The 19,933-nt window shown below is 36.2% G+C and overlaps 1 protein-coding gene across 2 annotated transcripts in view; it reads right to left on the bottom strand.

Annotated features, from left to right (window-relative positions):
* The window catches only part of CYFIP1 (cytoplasmic FMR1 interacting protein 1), a 164,276-nt gene that overhangs the window by 41,444 nt on the left and 102,899 nt on the right, over positions 1 to 19,933 (bottom strand). For both annotated transcript variants that reach the window (XM_074213710.1, XM_074213709.1), the window contains exons 22-23: positions 16,635 to 16,834; positions 6,194 to 6,281 (exon numbers count right to left, since the gene is read on the bottom strand). In XM_074213710.1, coding sequence (XP_074069811.1) covers positions 6,194 to 6,281; positions 16,635 to 16,834 — 288 coding nt within the window. The remainder of the gene's footprint in view (positions 1 to 6,193; positions 6,282 to 16,634; positions 16,835 to 19,933) is intronic.

Here is a 19,933-nt window from a genome sequence, read left to right as displayed (position 1 = left end):
AGAGAAATAAAAGTTTGTTGAAAACGAAACAAGTGAGACCAGAAAGCCAAACAAGAATAGAACACTGCAATGGTTACTGATGGGGAAAGAGGATTATTTAATTGTTGCTAAGAAAAGTCAGCAGATGGGGAAGCTAGGTGGCGCAGTGAATAGAGCACTGGCCCTGGAGTCAGGAGCACCTGAGTTCAAATCTGGCCTCAGACACTTAATAATTACCTGGCTGTGTGGCCTTGGGCAAGCCACTTAACCCCATTTGCCTTGCTAAAAAAAAAGTCAGCAGACATTAAAGGCAATAAATGTGGTTATTAGTCTTGGCCTCAACTCTGCATTCTAGTTCATCCTCCACTGGGTCATCAAACTGATCTTCCTAAAATTCCCCCACCCATCCAATTGATAAACTCCCCTGACCTGCAGGATCAAATAGAAAATCCTTTATTATCTGTAATTAATACTCTGTTTCCAGACTCTCCTTACTATGCACTCTGTGATGGAGAGACACAGATCTTGCTGCTCCTCACACAAGTTCTTCCATGTTCTGAGGCCTCAACTTGACTTCCACAACTGGAACACCCCCCCCACTGTCATTTCACATTACCTTTGACATTCAGATCTAGCAAACCACCTTTTTCAATAACCTTTCACTATGAGCTAAACTACTGTATATTATATTTGGAAGACTGACTATATTTTCTACATTGTTTTCATCCTCAATGAATGTCTGAGGACAAGAACTGTTTCTTGGGGTTCTTTGAATCCACTGTTCTTAGTACATAAGAGGTGCTTAATTAATAAATGTTTGCTGACTGACCCATTACCCATTTCCCTTCATGAGCACACTCAACTCTGTGACAAATAAAAACAAATCAAGCAAAAGCATCCATCACAGAAATCTTGACAATATGTATGATATTGTGCCATGAATTCCTCAGCTTGTGGAGACAAGGAAGGAAATAAAAAGCATTTTGAAAATTTGTCTACATGTGGCTTGGTCTAATACATGCGTGCATGTAAGTATGTAGGAATATATTCACACCATCACCACTTCAAAATAACAACAGGATGCATTTCAGAAGGAAGCAGCACCCAATGAATTCATACCCCAAATGGCAATTTTTAAGTTTTAAGTTGAACTGATAATGTGACTTTGATTTTTGAACATACCTCCATGTATGCAACTGTCTCTACTTTATTAAGTGGGTTATTATTTTTATAGTTCTGTACCCCTGAAAATATGTGTAGAACTAATTCAAGGAAGAAAAACAGGAGATGCTGAAAGAGCTCTTCTTCCCACATCCCTCTTAAACTCTTGGGTTCCATGCTGTTGCTATATAGGAAACTAGACCTATACCATGACTCTCAAAATGTATAGTTACCACTGAAGTCTAGTAATAGGATAAAAGACTAGGAGGGTATCCCTACTCCAAGGAAGGGGAGGCAGGGTATCCTACACAGATGCAAAGCTCTTAAGGAAACATGTTTAATGTGTCCATTGCAGCATATGGAATTTTAAGATAGCTGAATATAACCTTACAATCCTGGGATTGGGGGAAGCATACTGCCTATGTTATAAGCCCTAGGCTATAACACTTTATCTGAGAGATGCACTACCCAGCATGGAGCTACACCACTCTAATTATTTAAAACTATTCATTCCTGAGCCATGACAGTATCATTCAAGGTGCTTGGAGGCTTAATATTCAGTCAAGAAAAAGAGCACAAAAAGTTTCCAGGCAACTATTGGAGTTATGGTGTTAACCATACATATGGTCTTTTTCTTTCTAAATGTATACAAAATTTATTTGCATAGATATGGATAGAAAAATTCAAACTGATTTAAAAAAATTCCTTCCATCATGACCATAAGGAATGGAATAATATTAAGAAGGAAAGCAAGAAAAGAGATAGCTAAAAAAAAAAAAAGACGATGCAATAGCTGAAGAAATGACCTTTCTGCACAGAAAGAGGTATTAGAACCAAAGAGCAGATCTAAAGAGATCTCTAAGAAATTAAGTGCATTTGGCATCAGCTTGGGTGTGAGAGAACAGAGAGTCTGACATAGCATTAAGATTGCCCTTTTGGAAGATGAAGTGTTTAACTGAGTTTAACCCACAATGAAAGGGAAGGAAAAGAGCATGAGGTCTGGAGAAAAAAAAGAAAGGGCACTGGTCTCCATTATGCAAAATTTAAATTGAGAGTGGTAGGGGAAAATAGGCTATGCCCCAGAGGGAAATTCAGGAAATATTTCAATATTCTGACCCTGACATTTGGTTTTGTGCATTTAAGACATAAGAAACTAAACCTGCTTGGCAAGCTATAACCCAAGATTCATTAAGAGTAGATGATGGGGGTGGCTAGGTGGCATACTGGATAAAGCATTGGCCTTGGAGTCAGCAGTACCTGGGTTCAAATCCGGTCTCAGACACTTAATAATTACTTAGCTGTGTGGCCTTGGGCAAGCCACTTAACCCCATTGCCTTGCAAAAACTAAAAAAATAAAATAAAAAAAGAGTAGATGATGGCACAGTGGATAGAGAGTTAGGCTTGGAATCTTGAAAGCCCTGAGTTCAAATCCAGTATCAGATATGTACTAGATATATGATACTGGAACAGTCACAGTGGGTCTCCCAAAGAAAGACTGCTAAGGCTCATGCTGAGCCTTTTCCATCTGTTCCAAAGCAACCAATCCAATCTGTGCCACCATAAGGTATCTGCCACCAACCAACATCAGCCCAATCTCCCAGTAGAGATATGCTACAAAGAAAAGTAATACTCCACCTCTGATTTCAGGATTCCAACCGTCTCTTGGTCCTGTCCTTTGAATGTAGAAGAGTGGTATGCTCTGCTCAATAATACATATCCTCATACCTGGTCATACCTTTCATATCCTAGGGACTCAGGAATTCCTCTAGATAATCATCCAAACTCCATCCCACCTTCTCCAACAATATATTCCTCATCCCTATCCCCCTCAATCTTTCCATCCCAAAGTTTCAATGTAACTTCACCCAGTCCTTTCATTGTGACCTCTAGAATGCCTATTCCACAGGCAACAAACTTCTTCCATTAGCATCTTTTCCTCTTCTCTTCCTTGCACCTACTTGCTCTTATAGAAACCTGGCATCCTCTTGATGATATAATATCCTTGGCCATCCTTTTCAGCACTGGCTGAACTCACTGGTAAGTTGGAATTCTCCTTGCTCCCCCAATGACATTTCTGGGTTCTCACCCTTCTCTATTATTTACAACTTCTCTTGCTTTGGGGTCCATGCTTTTAATATCCACAGCCCAATCAAACTCCTCATAGCTGTTAGAACTTTAGAACTCTCCAAGTCAAACCCTAAACATTCAGTTCTTCAACCTACTCACTTAGCAAAAGCTACTACTCTACCCACCTTAGCCACACACAAAGAGAGTCAATACCCTTTATCTTTGCCATCCCCCAGAAATGAACTAGCACTGTTTTTAAGAATTCTGAATTCTGGCCTTAATGTATTGGCTTTTCACCTTTCCTTCTGTCTTCCTCAGGGCCATCTTCAGTCATCCTAATCTATACATGCTACTGGACCAGATGGCTCCAGGAGAAAGTGAGGCTAGTGACTGCATGTCACCACCTCCCCCTGATATCACGATCCTCTTCGAGAATGAAGGAAAAACAACAACAGCCTTCCCTTACAAAATCCTACTCTTCATCTGAATCATAATATCCAATCACTCAACCCCTCAATTCTCACCCTGGACATCTCCCCATGAATTCTCTTTTCTTTTCCCCATTTTGACCAATTCAACTCTACATTCCTCTCCTCTTGAATCCCCATGCCCTTTATCATATTACTAATTATATCCAGACCACTTTGGATCACTTCCACCATTTGTTATCTTTACTCCTACACACAAACTGCTGCAAAAGGTAGAGAAAAATGACACAATCATTCTGAGTCCACTAACAATTTAAGTTACATAATTGAATTAGGCCCTCGCTGTTGCTAAGTAATCCTATTAGACCTCCCTATCAATTTACTATCCCAATCTCCAGTGGCTCTCCTAAACCTTTCCATTTCTCCTCAAACCTCTGATGGCTTCCTCCCTCCCCATTCTCTCAGTTAAGAACTCTGTCTTATATTTTACTGGACAAAACTGAGGTCCTTTTCTATGAGCTCTCTTCTCTTCCTCACCTCCTTTCATTCAGGTGACTTCTACCACTCTCTCTTCTTTCATTCCTGCCTCACATGATGAAATAACCTTACTGCTTAGCAAGGAGAACCATCTCTACTTGTTTTTTGTTCTATTATTTATTTAGTATTTTATTTTCCCCCAGTAATATATAAAAATAATTTTAAACATTCAATTTCAAAACCTTTGAGTTCCAAACTCTCTCCCTTCTTCCTTTCCCATGTTCCTCATTAAGAAATCAAGCGATTTGATATGCCAATAGGATGTAGTAATGCAAAACATTTCCATAATAGTCATGGTGAGAGAAAATACAGACCCCTCCCTCCAAAAAAAGAAACCTCAAGAAAAACTAAGTTAAAAAAAGTATGCTTCAATCTGTATTTTGAAAACTATCATCTCTTTCTCTGAAGAAGGATAGCAGTCTTCATCATAAGTCCTTCAGTTGTACTGAGTTAAAGCACTGCTGAGAAAAGCTATGTCATTACAGTTTATCATCCAACATTGCTGTTACTTTGAACACAGTACACTTTACTTTGTATCTGTTCATATAAGTCTTTCCAAATTTTTCTGGGAGCATCCTGCTCATCATTTCTTATAGCAGGATAGCACTCTACCATAATCATAAATCACAATTTCTTCAGTCATCCCCCAATTGATGGAATTCCTTCAATTTCCAATTCCTTGTCATCAGAAAAGAGCTACTACAAATATCCTTTTCCTTTTTGTTTTACATCTTCTTTCCTTCCAGTCGGCATCCTAGATTCCAGTCATCCTAGATTCCTCAATGTCTTCACCACTCTTTCCCTCAGTATCTAATCTGTTCCCAAGGGCTGTCCATTGCACCTTTTCATCTTCTTTCCATTATGTTCCCTTCTCTCCTCTGACACTTCCACCATTCTAGCATAGTCCCTCATCATCACACACCTAGACTTTAGCAATTACCTGCTGGTGGATCTATGTGCATCAGGTCTCTTTTCACTCTTATCCTGTTTCCATTTAAGTCACTAAAGTAATTTTCATACACTTCACCCTCCCACTCACTGAATAAATTCCAGTGGCTCCCCACTGTCTCTAGAATTGAATATAGAATGGTCTATTTGACATCCAAAGCCCTCCATAACCTAGTTTCTCTTCTACCTTTCTACTTTACACTTTACCATGTATTTTTCAATCTAGTAATACTGACCACCTAGCTGTTCCATAAAGAAGAAATTCTATCTCTCAGCTATGGGCATTATCTATGACCATTCAACGTCCCCCTTGCCTAAAAGGTCCTATCAACTCCTTTCAACTACCTACTTTCTTGACTTCCTTAAATTCCAATTAATATTCCACCTTCTAGGAAGCCTTTTTACAAACTTTATTTATTATTCTTGGGTTTTTGGATTTCTACTTTCTTTTGCAGCATGGTTAATTTGAAAATGTTTTGCATAATCAAACATGTATAATCTATTTTAAATTGCTTGCCTTCTCAAGAAGGAGGAAGAAGGAGGGATGGAGGGAAAGAATAGGGAATTCCAAATTTTTAAAGTAATAATTATTAAAAATTGTTGTTTACATATAATTGAGAAAGAATGGAAAACATAACAGTACAGCCCTAATATGAATGATCAAGGGAAAAGAATATTGTCCACATTATAAGTGTCTCATAAGACCCAAGGGAAATGAACTAATAGCCCTTAGTACATGGGGAAATGTGTTTTTCATAAGAGGCTTAATAATTTTATGGTTTTATTGAATTTCAAGCTAACTCTACTATTCATTTTGACCTCTGATTTGAAACTGCAAAAACCTAATAATTTTTGAAGGATTATCTGAAAGCAAGCCCTTCCCAGGCTAATGGAATGGAAGAAAACTCTATTTTCAAACTTGTACTTTCAAATACAAAAAGCTACAACCACACAAATATAAAAAATTCCTGGGCAAGATGTAGAAAAGATTAAAATTAGAAAGTTATTTTACTGTTAACCTACAGATTTCTTTCCAAAGGTATAACAATAACAACAATAATATGATGGTCTACCTTGGATCCATGAAGATACTGGGGCTGTGCATTGGGTTGTTTATCCCTCTGAAATTCCTGAGAAAATGGTAACACTGTCCGAACAAATCTAAAAAGAAAAAGAAATCATATAATATCATTAAAGAAAATTCTTTGAGCTGAGCAGCTTCAAAATTCAGAACCCATTTCACTAATTAATCCTTATATTCCTACGAAGAACAAATACATTTACAAAAACAGTTACACAGCATCATGTTTTCAGTTTTGCAAAATGCTTTGCACAAAATGCCTCTTTACTGTCTGTTATTTAATTTGGGTTCAGAAAGGGATATTTAGATAGGTGGAATTATCTAAGTAACTCTAGCTATATACAAAGGAAGGATCTGAACCAATGGCAGTTAGATGGAGAAGAGGATGGAGTCAAGAAGATTAATGTTCCTAAATTCAAATCTGACCTCAGACAATTTACTACTTGTGTGACTCTGGGTAAATCACTAAACCCTGTCTGCCAGTTTCCTCATCTGTAAAATGAGCTGGAGAAGGAAATGGCAAACCACTCCAGCATCTTTGCCAAGAAAGCCCCATATGGAGACCTAAATAGTAAACAACAACAAAATATCCATCTACTAAGACACTACTACTAGGGTCAAATCTTCCCTCTATTGTTTTATGTCTCTAAGCAAGACAGTTAACCTAGTAGGCTTCCCAGTTTCCTTACCTATAAAATAAATTTAAATGGCTTAAATTATCTTTAAATTGCCTTCTAAAGCTAAAGCTACAATCCCTGCAAATATTCAATTGTCAAAGACTTACAAAAAGGGACTGAAGATAAAGAACAACATAATTTTTGTCTTTGATGATTCACAAAATCATTTATTTTACCAAAGGAAAAATCATTATTATGGATAAAATTTACTGTTACACTTCAGATAATAAAAATATATTTAGAGTTACATCTTGGAAAGGACCAGCCAGGCAGGCATTATATCCCCATGGTACTCCCAGAAGCCTAGGTTGCTGGGACAAAGAATCAGAACATGACTTCAAGAGACCAATGTAAGGTCAGCATAATATTTCTCAGCTTGTCTATTTAGAACCCTGAAATATTCCAAGTTTTAAAGTTTAAATATACAGAAGTATCTGTATTAAAAGGCCTTCTGGCTTTGGGAAATTTAAGGAATAAGTCTCATTATACTCTGTTTTCCTAGGTTAAGCATCCTTTTGGGCATTTTTATTTGGAGGACAACTGGCACCTGATAGATGGCGTAGTGACGTGGGGTGGGACAGGGAATGAAAGGAAGCTCTGAATTCTATAGATCATTCTTAAAGTCTAAGATATCTGTTTTTTTTCCCATTTTGATTTGATTCTTCTTTCACAACAAGATTAATATGGATATATGTTTAGTAAAAATATATACAGGGGCAACTAGGTGGTACAGTGGATAAAGCATGGGCCCTGGAGTCAGGAAGACCTGAGTTCAAATCTGGCCTCAGATGCTTAATAATTACCTAGCTGTATGGACTTGGGCAAGTCACTTAATCCCACTGCCTTGTAAAAATACAAAAAAAAAGAAAAAGAAAAAAAAATCTAAGATATCTAGGAATGCTTGCATCAAACAAAGCTTCTTCATTTTTTTCTTTCCAAACAAATAACAAATATTTCAAGGGTAGAAGTCATCTCATATATACTGAGTAGGCACTCAATAAATATTTATTGGTTGATTAATCAGTAAATAATTCTTCAAACAAAATAGATTTTGCCTGAACTAAAAATCAAAGAAGGAAACATAAGCACTTATTGAATCATTTCAATCTGCCCCAGCACTAAGCTAAGTTACTTTGGAGATTAAAAAAAAAGATAAAAATTCAACAGGTTTTGATTTCAAGGAGCTTACAACGTAACAAATAGAGTAATGTATAATAAATGTTATAGCAAGAAAAGAGATGTAGGGGCGGCTAAGTGGCGCAGTGAATAGAGCACCGGCCTTGGAGTCAGGAGTACCTGGGTTCAAATCTGACCTCAGATACTTAATAATTACCTAGCCACGTGGCCTTGGGCAAGCCACTTAACCCAACTGCCTTGAAAAATCTTAAAAAAAAAAAAGAAAGAAAGAAAAGAGATGTAATAGATCTGTCATTGCTTTAATTGTTGTTCAGTCATTTAGTCCTGTTTAACTCTTCAAGACGCCATGGATCAGGTGTCTTCGACCCACAGACACATGTGGCTCTCAAAGCCCATTTATGCAATATCATTACATTTTATTATTATACTCACTGTTAATTTGAGTTACACAATCATCATAAATACATATTAAATTCTATATGTGGCCTTTGACAAGTTTTTGTTGGGTTCAGAAGAGCTAAAAGTTTGGACACCCACACCACAGGCTATTCTCTCCATAGGGTTTTTCTGAAAAGATCCTGGAGTAGTTTGCCATTTCCAACTCCAGATTAAAAAAACTAACTTGGTCCATAACAGCTAGTGTCTAAGGCCAGATTTGACTTCAGATCCTTCTGATTCCAGGCCCTGAGCTCCAGTCACTAAGTTTCCTCATAATAGATATAAAAATATGGCAAGAATAGAGTAGAACATATTCAAAAGGGCTCAGAAATGGTGAATTAAAGGCATTGTCTTCTTTAAAAAAATTATTTCAACTATTCTGAGGTTTACATCAATATTTCCTCTGATTTTCTCAGGATAGATACCTTCTGGATCCATGGAGCTCACAACTCCGTGGGTGTGTGAATTGTTATTAGTCCCCAATAAGCTATCAAATTTTATTTTTTTAAATAAGCTTTATGTTTCATTAATGGGTCTTTGAAACAATAATTTCAGAGGATTTTACTACTACTACTACTGCTGCTGCTGCTACTACTACTACTATTACTAGCTAATATTTATATAATACTTACTATGTGTTAGACATTGCACTAATAAGCACATTACAAATATCATCTCATTTGATCCCTCACAACAATCCTGAAAAGTGGGTGCTATTATTATCTCCATTTTTACAGTTGAGGAAAATGAGGCAAACAGAGGTTAAATGACTTCCTTAAGGTCACACAACTAGTAAGTATCTGGGGCTACATTTGATCTCAGGTCTTCCTGACTCCAGGCCCCCTCTGCTCTATCCACTGCCCATCCCAAATGAGTACTGACAAAGTTTGATTTAAACTGAAAGGTTCTTCTACCCACTGGACTAGCAAATAAATATAAAACATGACTAAATCAAAATCACATTTATATAATTAATTTAAAAAAATAGCTTAAACGAGGCAGTGAGGTGGTACAGTAGATAGAGCCCTGGCCCTAGAGTCAGGAGGACTTAGGTTCAAATCTGTCTTCAGACACTTAATACTTAGCTGGATGACTTTAGACAAGTCACTTAACCCCACTGCCTTGCCAACAAAAAAGCTTACATTCAAACTTAAAATTGGAATGTTCTTTTGGTACTCAGAAAAATTTCTGTCTTTACGCTCTTCCAACAAAGTATCTCAGAACTAGCCATAGAATACCATAGATGATGTTTGTCATAAATATTGGAAACACTGAAACATTAAGTATTTTTGTTAATTTCCGATAATAATTGAAATTCCCTTAACAAACACAAGTCACATAAAAGAATAAAGCACCACAGAGTTCCTTTTGATCGTCTGGATAGCTGAGATCTGGAGGACAGAAGTGAGAAGGAGCAAGTACCTCTTGAGAAAAGAAAAAAAACATGTCTTTAGCCACTTAAACCTGATGGGGCTCATCTACAAAAGCAAGAATATGAGGCAAAATGGGGAGTTCTTATTCTTTTTCTGGAAAATGGAAACCTTTTAGCAGACTGGTAAAGTTTAATGGGTTCCTTTCTCAGAGTAATGCTTTAAAATAATTGAACAAGACACTATATTTCAGTTAAATGGTAATGGAAATAAAGATCCTTTCCTGAGTTCATACCAGGTGAAATCTATCCATGGACCCCAGGGTTAAGATCCTCCCAGCCTAATGATCTCTGGTTCTTAACACTGGATGATTCAACTATTCTAACTCAACAAATTCCACAGGCTTACAGAATGGCTATTTGCCTTTAAACAATTTCAATTATGTGCAGCTCTGTAAGGGGATATGCCTGCTATCTCTATGCTTCACTTAAGAGCTAAAAGTAAACAAAATTCAGGAATTAGTGTCTCAGAGAGAGAGGTTGGTTAATATGGCAAATACAATGAAAACACTCATGGAAAAATCCATTTGTTTCAGAGATTATGTCTAAATCCCTAAAAATAACACTGATCCCAGGTTATTTCACCTGTGATTACACATCAGGCTTTTCAACATTTTCAACTTCTACATAGCATCATGAAGATAACCCTTACATTAATTTGAATCCTAGCAATAAGTGATGGCCTTTCACTATTTCTTCACAAATTCTATCAATCCCCTATAACCACCTCTCTGAAATATCATTGCCCTTTTTTCCCCCTGACATGAGAAAGTCACATCAAATAAAATGACCCATTTAAAACCGATTACTGTAACATGTATCAAATCTGGTCAGATTAGTGAGGAGGACATGCAAACCCATAACAATTTTCCATTTAGTTTCAGCATTAGGTGAAATGGGTCATAAAATATAATGTCTGTCTGGAAAGTCCATTAAGAGGAAAAATAATAATGATAAAAAAACAATAACTGACAGTTATTTAGCTATGGCACCATGTGCTCCCAAGTGCTTACAGAATATTATCTCATTTGATTGTCACAATAACCCTCCACAAGTTATTATCCCCATTTTACAGATGAGGAAACTGAGCCAAGCAGAGGGGAAATGATCTGCTTAGGATCACACAAATATTTATGAGGTCAGATCTGAACACAGTTCCTTCCTAACTCCAGGCCAGGTCCTCTATCTACTGGGCTGCCCAATTGCAATAAAAAATCAATTGGTTAGGAAAGTGTGCTAAGCTTAAAAACAGGGTGTTGGACAGACAGTCAGGAAGGACTCGGGTTAGAACCTTGCCTCTAAATCAAGATTGAGAGCCTTAAACTCCGGTGATGCTATTTCTCCAGCCTTATTATACACAACCATCAACTCCTTGGTTCTACTAAGCCACCATCTTGGTACTTACAAGCCTTAAATCTCTGTTGCCTTTGTTGCCTTTACACAAATTCAGTCCAGGCCTGAGGGGTTTCCCTCCTCCCCTCTGCCTTCTGGGACTCCTTATTTCCATCAAAACTCCTTTTGAGAGTCACATTCTGAAAACCTTTTCCCAATCCCTGCATTTCACAGACATCTTGCAAATACTTACATAATGTGCATGATTTTCCCCAAAGACTATAAGTTTCTTGAGGGCAAGGACTATTTCATTTTTTGTCTCTGCATCTACTGGGCTAAACACAGTGCTTTGCACAAAGTAGGCACTTCATAAATGCTTCCTGATTGATTGATCTAATCTATTTGGCCCAGAGGAAGGAAGATTTGAATTTAAATATGGACTTATGAGACCATTGAAGCTCTGGTGGCCTCAAGTTTCCTCTTAAGTAAAACAAGGATAATCACAGCACTTATTTCCCAGAATTGTTGTGAAAATCAAATGAAATAATTGGAAAGAACAATGTCTCAGAACTAGCCATAGGGATTGCTATAAAAATGATAGCTATCATGATGAGCAAAATCAATCCCATAGAGAAGAGAATTACCCAAAGTTATCAGATCATAGGAGACAAAGAAATAGAAGGAATTATTTGTATAATATGTATATAAATAGAAAAGAAGAAAGAAAAAAGAAAAAAGTTTTTTGGATTTTTTTCGGCAACTTACTGTCTTGGAAATTGCCCAAGGCACTGACAACTTAGGCTTGTTCACTACCTCACATCAATATTAATTCTCAAAATTTTGACTTTTATAGGCTCTGAAGAACTAATATGGTACATTCAACAAAAATTTCAAAAAACTAATATGGTACGTTCAACAGAAATTTCAAAAACCATTTGAAATAATGGTGAGGAGTGGATGAAGGAGGAGGAAAAAAGGAAAGAAGAGAAAGAAGAAACACCTGTTGGACTTTATCAGTTTTTTTTATATAGATCATGCTTGAGGATCAATTTCTTTGTCAAAAGGGGTATTAAAATGATAGTCAAGATTTCATTTTAAAGCTCTAAAAACTTCCATGAGATTTATAGAGATTCTTAGCTTAAGTCAACATCCAAGATGTTAATTGGCCTGGGTATTTACCACAACTATCTGGATTACAAATAGATCATCTTCCAGGGTTGTTTGTGATGTGACAATTTGTTTTTCTGTGACTAACACAGAAATGAATCTCTCTGAACTGGTCCCCTTTGAAAATGTTAGACAGGACTATTCACAGTCCTTACAACTTGGAAGGACCTTCCAGAGCTCCCTTTGCCTCCAGGGTTGAGTTCCATACTACAAGGAGGATTTTAGCAGAAAACCCAACCTTTAAGGTCTAGAAAGCTAATAGGAGGAACATCGTGGAGTGCAATATCAATTCTGGGCTTTCAGAAATTTAACTATAAATATAAGACTACTTACCTTAGCAGTTAATCTTCTTTATTCTACCTTTAAAATCTGATGATCCATACTTTCCCTTGGTTTTAGGGCTCACTGTTTTTTAAAAAATGAGTTCAAACCTGGCCTCGGACAAATCATTTCATCTCTATCTGCTTAAGCTTTCTCATTTGCAAAATGGGGATTAAAAAAACCTACCTTCCAGGACATAATGAGATAACAAGCATAAAATATTCTGCAAACAAGGTGAGATATAAATGCTAGTTATTAATATCATTATTATTTTAGGAAAAAGTGAAATGATGTCAATACCAAGCTATTCTATATGAGACTTGCTTTCCAAGTCTCCCCTCCACAAAGCTCTTTAATATGCATCTTTATTTGTCAACCATCTTGCTTCTGACAGATATTATGGATTATTTTTAGGAAGCCACATTTGGTACAGAATTTCACTTTCCTCCTCAAAAGAGAATGTGCTTATTGAATTGTTTCAATTTCTCTGAATTCAAAGGCAATGGATAGTTTAGCACTTTTCCTAACTCAGCTTTCAAAAATGACAGTTCTGTCAAGTATCTGAAACACTCAGACATCTGAAGATGGGTGGTTTTAGAGAGAACCCACACATGTCAAATAAACGAAGAAAAATCCTTTTTAATTCTAGGGGTGAAATGACAATTGGATATAAAACCTTGATAGTGCTGGAGTAGGGCCATGGGAACTTCAGATCAGATGACCATCATCAAATAAAAGGGTTTAAAGTCCTGAATCTATTATTTTAGTGACTTCTGAACTGAAACAGATTTGATATGTCAGGAATACACAAGACTAAATAAGCCACACAGATAGAAAGATGGTGCAGGGAATACTGTGGAAGATGAAGTCGGGAAGACCAGAGATCAAATCCTAGCCCAGATACTTAATGTATGACCCTGGATAAGTTGCTCGTGCCTCAATTTCCTCATCTGTAAAATGCAGATGACAGTAAACAGTACCTACCTCATAGGGTCATTGTAAGAATCAAAATGAGGTAACAAATAAAAAGACTCCATCTATTATTTTTATTATTGGAAAAAACAGATAGAATGATAGTTTCAATGCCTATTTGGAAAGGAAAAAACATTTTCCCAAACTATTAGAAAATCACCATTAGGCCCTAAGCCTAACATAACTATCCAAACCAGATAACTTTTTTTTAGCACACTGACTTAAAAACTAATAAGGGTTATGTTTTTTCCCCTTTTGTACTGATTCTTCTTTTACAACATGACTAATATGTCAATATATTTAATATATATATATATATATAAATATATATATATATATATATATATATGTATATATCAGAATACTGGCTATCAAGGGGGGGGGGAAGAGAAAGGGAAAAAAATGTGGAACTCAAAATCCTACAAAAAAAATGAATGTTGGGGGCAGCTAGATGGTGCAGTTGATAGAGCACTGGCCCTGGAGTCAGGAGTACCTGAGTCCAAATCCGGCCTCAGACACTTAATAATTACCTAGCTGTGTGGCCTTGGGCAAGCCACTTAACCCCATTTGCCTTGCAAAAAACCTTAAAAAAAAAATGAATGCTGAAAACTCTCTTGTAAGTGGAAAAAAATAAAAAATAATAAAATAAAATCAAGATTAATGTCCTGAAAAGACTATATGACACATACACTATGTAATCAGGAGACCATCTCTTTCCTTAACTCTGTCAGCTCAAGGAGGTCATTCAATTTTCTTATCTGTAAAATAAGGGGATTCCATCTTTAAATCTAAAAAAAAAGAGACTCACTTCAAAGTCAAGACTATATTAGTGAATTCTTGGCTACTTCTGACCTCAAAATTTTTGAATACCAAATGAAATAATATAGGTAATAAATAAAGGCCCCAATGTAAATGTCATTTTATTATTACTGTTGTTTTTGCATAACACAATAATGACAATGGTGAAAGGAAAGACAAACATCTCTTAAAAATATTTTCTGGGGAAGTGGCGCAGTGAATAGAGTACTGGCCCTGGAGTCAGAAAGACCTGAGTTCAAATGCAGCCTCAGATACTTAATAATTACCTAGTTGTATGACCTTGGACAAGTCACTTAACTTCACTGCCTTGCAAAAACAAAAAATAAAAAAAGTTTTCCATGGAACTTAAGTTCTCTGAGATGTTACTAGTCAAAGATAAAGAATGGGATGATCTTTTGATAAAGGTAATAATTATAACTTATGCCTCTCCTAGTCTTTTAAGATCCATGAGGTTAAGGGTTTTTGTGTTATGAGAACACGAGTATTTTTACCAGTGCCTAGACACAGGGCTTTCCATATAGCAGGAATTTAATAAATTTTTCTTGAAAATTTGAATGAATATTCTGTAATTTTGGCATTAGGCATCTTGAATAAAAGTGCACTGTCTTCCCAATAAGAATGTAAGCTCTTTGGAGTAGAGGCTGTGTGACTTTGGATACGGTAAGGTAAATAACTAATAAATGCTTTAATCATTCATTCACTCATTCCTTGAGGGAGGTGGGGTCCTTCCAACTTTGAGATCTTATAATAACATAAATTTTCATAGTTCAATTTCATGATAATCTTTTTAGGCCAGAAGTTAATAGAAGCCAATAATGCGGGAAAGTAAACGGTGATGTGGAAAACAGGGAACCAAGGGACAACCCCATCTCTCTCATGCCTTTCTGCAAAAGAGGAATGTGTACCTAAGCCCAACTTTAGCATCCTATCCCATGACCAAGATTTATTTAGATCAATTAATTTCGTTTTTATTGTTAAAATCAGATACAGCTATCTATAAACCAGAATTTGCTATAATGCCTAATTGCACTAGGGAACTGAACTATTTCCATTAGAAAATCTAACAGTGACATCTAGAGGTACCTGAAAAAGGAGTCTCATGATGGAATCAATTGCTAATATAAATCAAGTCTCATATATTCAAAATCACCAGTTCAAGATCACAGACAGACATATCTAGGCATCAAGGTACTCCAGAGTTTGGAAAATCCAGCAATTAATCAATCAAGTATTTATTAATCATCTATGTGCTAACTGACATGCTAAGTCCTGAAGATATAAATGCTTAAGAAACCTAGAGAACTCAAAGAGCTTGTTGAATATTCATTTCAATTTTATAAAGAGAAATAGAAAGATTTCTAAAATTTAACTAAACTAAATTACCATGTCTTCCCAAGCATGCCCAAAGATAGTTCTACTTAAAAGAGGGGGAGATTGGGGGGTACAGATAATAAATTAAATAGCTTTCTCCCTAGCACCTCCTATTCTCTATCCATATCAAAAATTTTAAAAGCTACTGTCATTCACCTTAGGATAGACAGTATGTGCTGTCAATTTACAGGACTGGCATTAGACTGTCAAAAAAGTCAATATTTACTTCTGACAAAGCCATAAACAAATGGCAACCCCAAAGGAGCAATCAGTGCCTTCATAAAGACAGAGTACTACTTTAAGTTCAAATTATACTGCAAAAGGATTCTGAGTATTTCAGTGGTAAGGTAGAAAAGAAAAAAGAAATAAGTGAATTATCTAGATATGATTAATTGAGGAAGGAAGGTGTGGAGAAAACCAAGGAAGAGAAGGGTCACTCCTGGAGAACTCTGACTTTTGAGTTAATTTTTGCTAATGATTGGAGAAGACAACATGATATGGGAAGAGAGAACTGGTACTGGAGTCAGAGGCCTTGTTCCAAATCCTGCCTCAACTTCTTTCTTGGGCAAATCACTTAATGTCCTTGGACCTCAGTTTTCTTAACTGTCAAATAAGGAAGTCAAACTAGATGGTCTTTGAAGTTGCTTCCAGTTCCATAATTATGACCTTATAAATGAGGAGCCTTAAACAAGTGGATTCCCCTACCTGTGTTTCATTTAGAAATCTGCCATGATCAACATATTAGGACAAATAAAACAGATAATATTAACCTGTTGGTAGATCCATTGTAGCAGTAGTTTGGGAGAAAGTCATAGTTGAGTTCCCAAAACACATGAAGAGTGATTCTTCCATATGGTGCTGACACATTATGATTGGCCTCTCGGAACATTGCATCAAAGCTGTCCAAGGTCATATATTTGCTCAGTAGTTTGTGGGTCATTCGGTTTATTTCTACAAGACCATCCAGTTCCTGATCATAAAGATAAAAAAGAAATGAGTTAAAGACAATATATGCCTAGAATATGAATTGAAATTAATGCAGAAAATGTTTTGCATAAAGGGTATCATATTTCTTGCCTCTATAGGTTGCAAAGGAGATAGAGGGAGAAAGAGAAAAAAATTTTAAATTTTTTAAGATATCATATGGACTGGTGTTAACGATAAAAAATGAAAAACAGTAACAACAATAAACACCTTATACTTGTATAGGGATTTATCGAACAGTTCAACTACCATTTATTAAGAAGCTACTAGAAAGACAGCTAGGTGGCACAGTGGATAGAGCACTGGCCCTGGAGTCAGGAATACCTGAGTTCAAATCCAGCCCCAGACACTTAATAATTACCTAGCTGTGTGGCCTTGGGCAAGCCACTTAATCCCACTGCCTTGCAAAAAAAAGAAAAATCTTTAAAAAAAAGTAACTACTAGATACAAAGTTCTAAGGATATATAAGCAAAGGCAAAAAACAGTTTTTACCCTCAAGGAGTTTACTTTATACAATAGTTTCTAAAGTGCTGAAAGTTCATACTTTAGGTAGAATAAAGAGAGACTTCTTGAGGTACACAATATGGCCCTAAGATAATTTGGAAAGAGGAGTTTTGAGTCAAATACATACAGTGGGCATATGATGACAAGTGTGAACCATGTACTTAAATATCTGGCTTCAATTTTTAATCATCAGGCTGAGTTTTGACTTCTCAAAGCTGAAAAATTTAGTATGACACCTAACCTGCCATGACTGGGATTTTACATGCACTGCCAATAATGTACCTTTTAAATTCTTCAACATCCTGGTTGTACAGTCTCTTAAACCAGGTATTTTAAATCTTTTTTCTCTAGGTTAGGCTCTGACAACCTACCTGAGGACCTATCTTATGTGATCCCACATAAGAGGGGTCAGCAAACTTTAGCTCCTAGGCTAAATATGGCTCTTTTATGGGATTACCTACAATCTAAGAATGGTTTTTATAAATTTCTCTAAATCATTACTTATTAGAGAAATGCAAATTAAAGCTTCTCTGAGGTACCACTTCACACCTCTCAGACTGGCCAATATGACCAGAAAGGATAATGATCACTGTTGGAAGGGTTGTGGGAAATCTAGGACACTAATACATTGTTGGTGGAACTGTGAACTCATACAACCATTTTGGAGAGAAATTTGGAACTATGCCCAGCAACAAAAATATGCATACCCTTTGATCCAGCAATACCACTACTGGGTCTACACCCTGAAGAGATGATGAAAAAGGGTAAAAACATCACTTGTACAAAAGTATTCATAGCAGCCCTGTTTGTGTGGCAAAGAATTGGAAATCAAGTAAATGTCCTTCAATTGGGGAATGGTTTAGCAAACTGTGGTATATGTATGTCATGGAACACTATTGTTCTATTAGAAACCAGGAGGGACGGGAATTCAGGGAAGTCTGGAGGGATTTGCATGAACTGATGCTGAGTGAGATAAGCAGAACCAGAAAAACACTGTACACCCCAACAGTAACATGGGGGTGATGTTCAACTTTGATGGACTCGCTCATTCCAATCAGGGACAATTTGGGGCTGTCTGCAATGTAGAATATCATCTGTATCCAGAGAAAGAACTGTGGAGTTTGAACAAAGACCAAGGACTATTAACTTTAATTTAGGAAAAAAAACTGATATCTTATTGTTTGATTTTGCTATCTCTTATACTTATATGTTTCTTTCTTAAGGATATGATTTCTCTCTCATCACATTTAATTTGGATCAATGTATACCATGGAAACAATGTAAAGACTGGCAAATTGCTTTCTGTGGAGGATGGGGGAAGGGAAGTAAGACTAGGGGAAAAATTGTAAAACTCAAAATAAATAAAATCTTTAAAAAAAAGAGAATGTTTTTTATATTGCAAATGCACAAATCTGTAAATATACAGATATAACAATTTTTAATTTACAAGCTCTACAAAGAGGTGGGAGTACACATTTGACTAGTGAACTAGTTACTAACCCCTATTTTATAAGTTATATACTATGTTTTAACACTTGCATAAACTTATTCATATCATATGAAGCTAGAAAAATCACTACTTCATCAAGATTACAAGGAAGCTGTCTCTCTTTTTTTTTTAAGGTTTTTGCAGGGCAAATGGGGTTAAGTGGCTTGCCCAAGGCCACACAGCTAGGGAATTATTAAGTGTCTGAGACCGGATTTTAACCCAGGTACTCCTGACTCCAAGGCCGGTGCTTTATCCACTACGCCACCTAGCCGCCCCTAACTGTCTCTTAATCATTTATTATTAAGCAAAATTTTATCCAGGAATTACATTTAATCTGACAACAAAAATCATTTATAACTCTAAATATCAAGGAAGCCTTTAAAATATTTGATTCACCACTGGCTTAAGACAACTTGCTTATTTCGTTACTTTATCTTAGAGAAATTATGTCTAGATAGTGTTAGATCCTTGAGAGAAAGGACTTGTCATTTACAGTTCCTTACATAGGAAATCTTATTTCTGACTAAAATATGTGCAGATATTAAGGAGGCACTTGAAATGTACAACTCAGTTATTAACAATTCAGTTATATGCTCCCCTAGATCTGACAGTGCCTCACCCTCAAAATCTCCCTTACTAAATTAATATTGCCCTCAGTTGTAGTAGCTTTCAATTATCTCCAGTTTTAAATGTAAATTCTTCTCCCACATTTAAAGCTCTTTTACAATCTAGCTCCTTCTTATCTTCCCAATAATATATTATTCTCTTCAACATACACTATGCCACTTACTATTCTTCATATAGGACATTATATTTACTAAAATATGTTCAGATTTAAGGAAGTGCTTGAAATGTCTAACTCTACAATGAACCCTTTTCTATTTGTATACGAAAACCATTCTCCTCTCAAGAATAAGGATATCAAAACTTTAACATAGCAAACAATAGTGACTTCAAAAGAATGAGTATAAAATACATGTTCTTGACCAAGATATAATGAACCAGAGAAGGAGAACGAGAGATGAATTCTCAGGAAGAGCTAATATACGGATTCTTTTTGCTAGACAATACATATCTATAACAAGGGCCAAG

This window comes from Macrotis lagotis, chromosome 1 (genome assembly GCF_037893015.1).
Source record: "Macrotis lagotis isolate mMagLag1 chromosome 1, bilby.v1.9.chrom.fasta, whole genome shotgun sequence".
Taxonomy (NCBI): Eukaryota; Metazoa; Chordata; class Mammalia; order Peramelemorphia; family Peramelidae; genus Macrotis; species Macrotis lagotis.
Note: the sequence above shows the minus strand (reverse complement) of the source record. Positions and strands in the feature narration are given on the sequence as shown.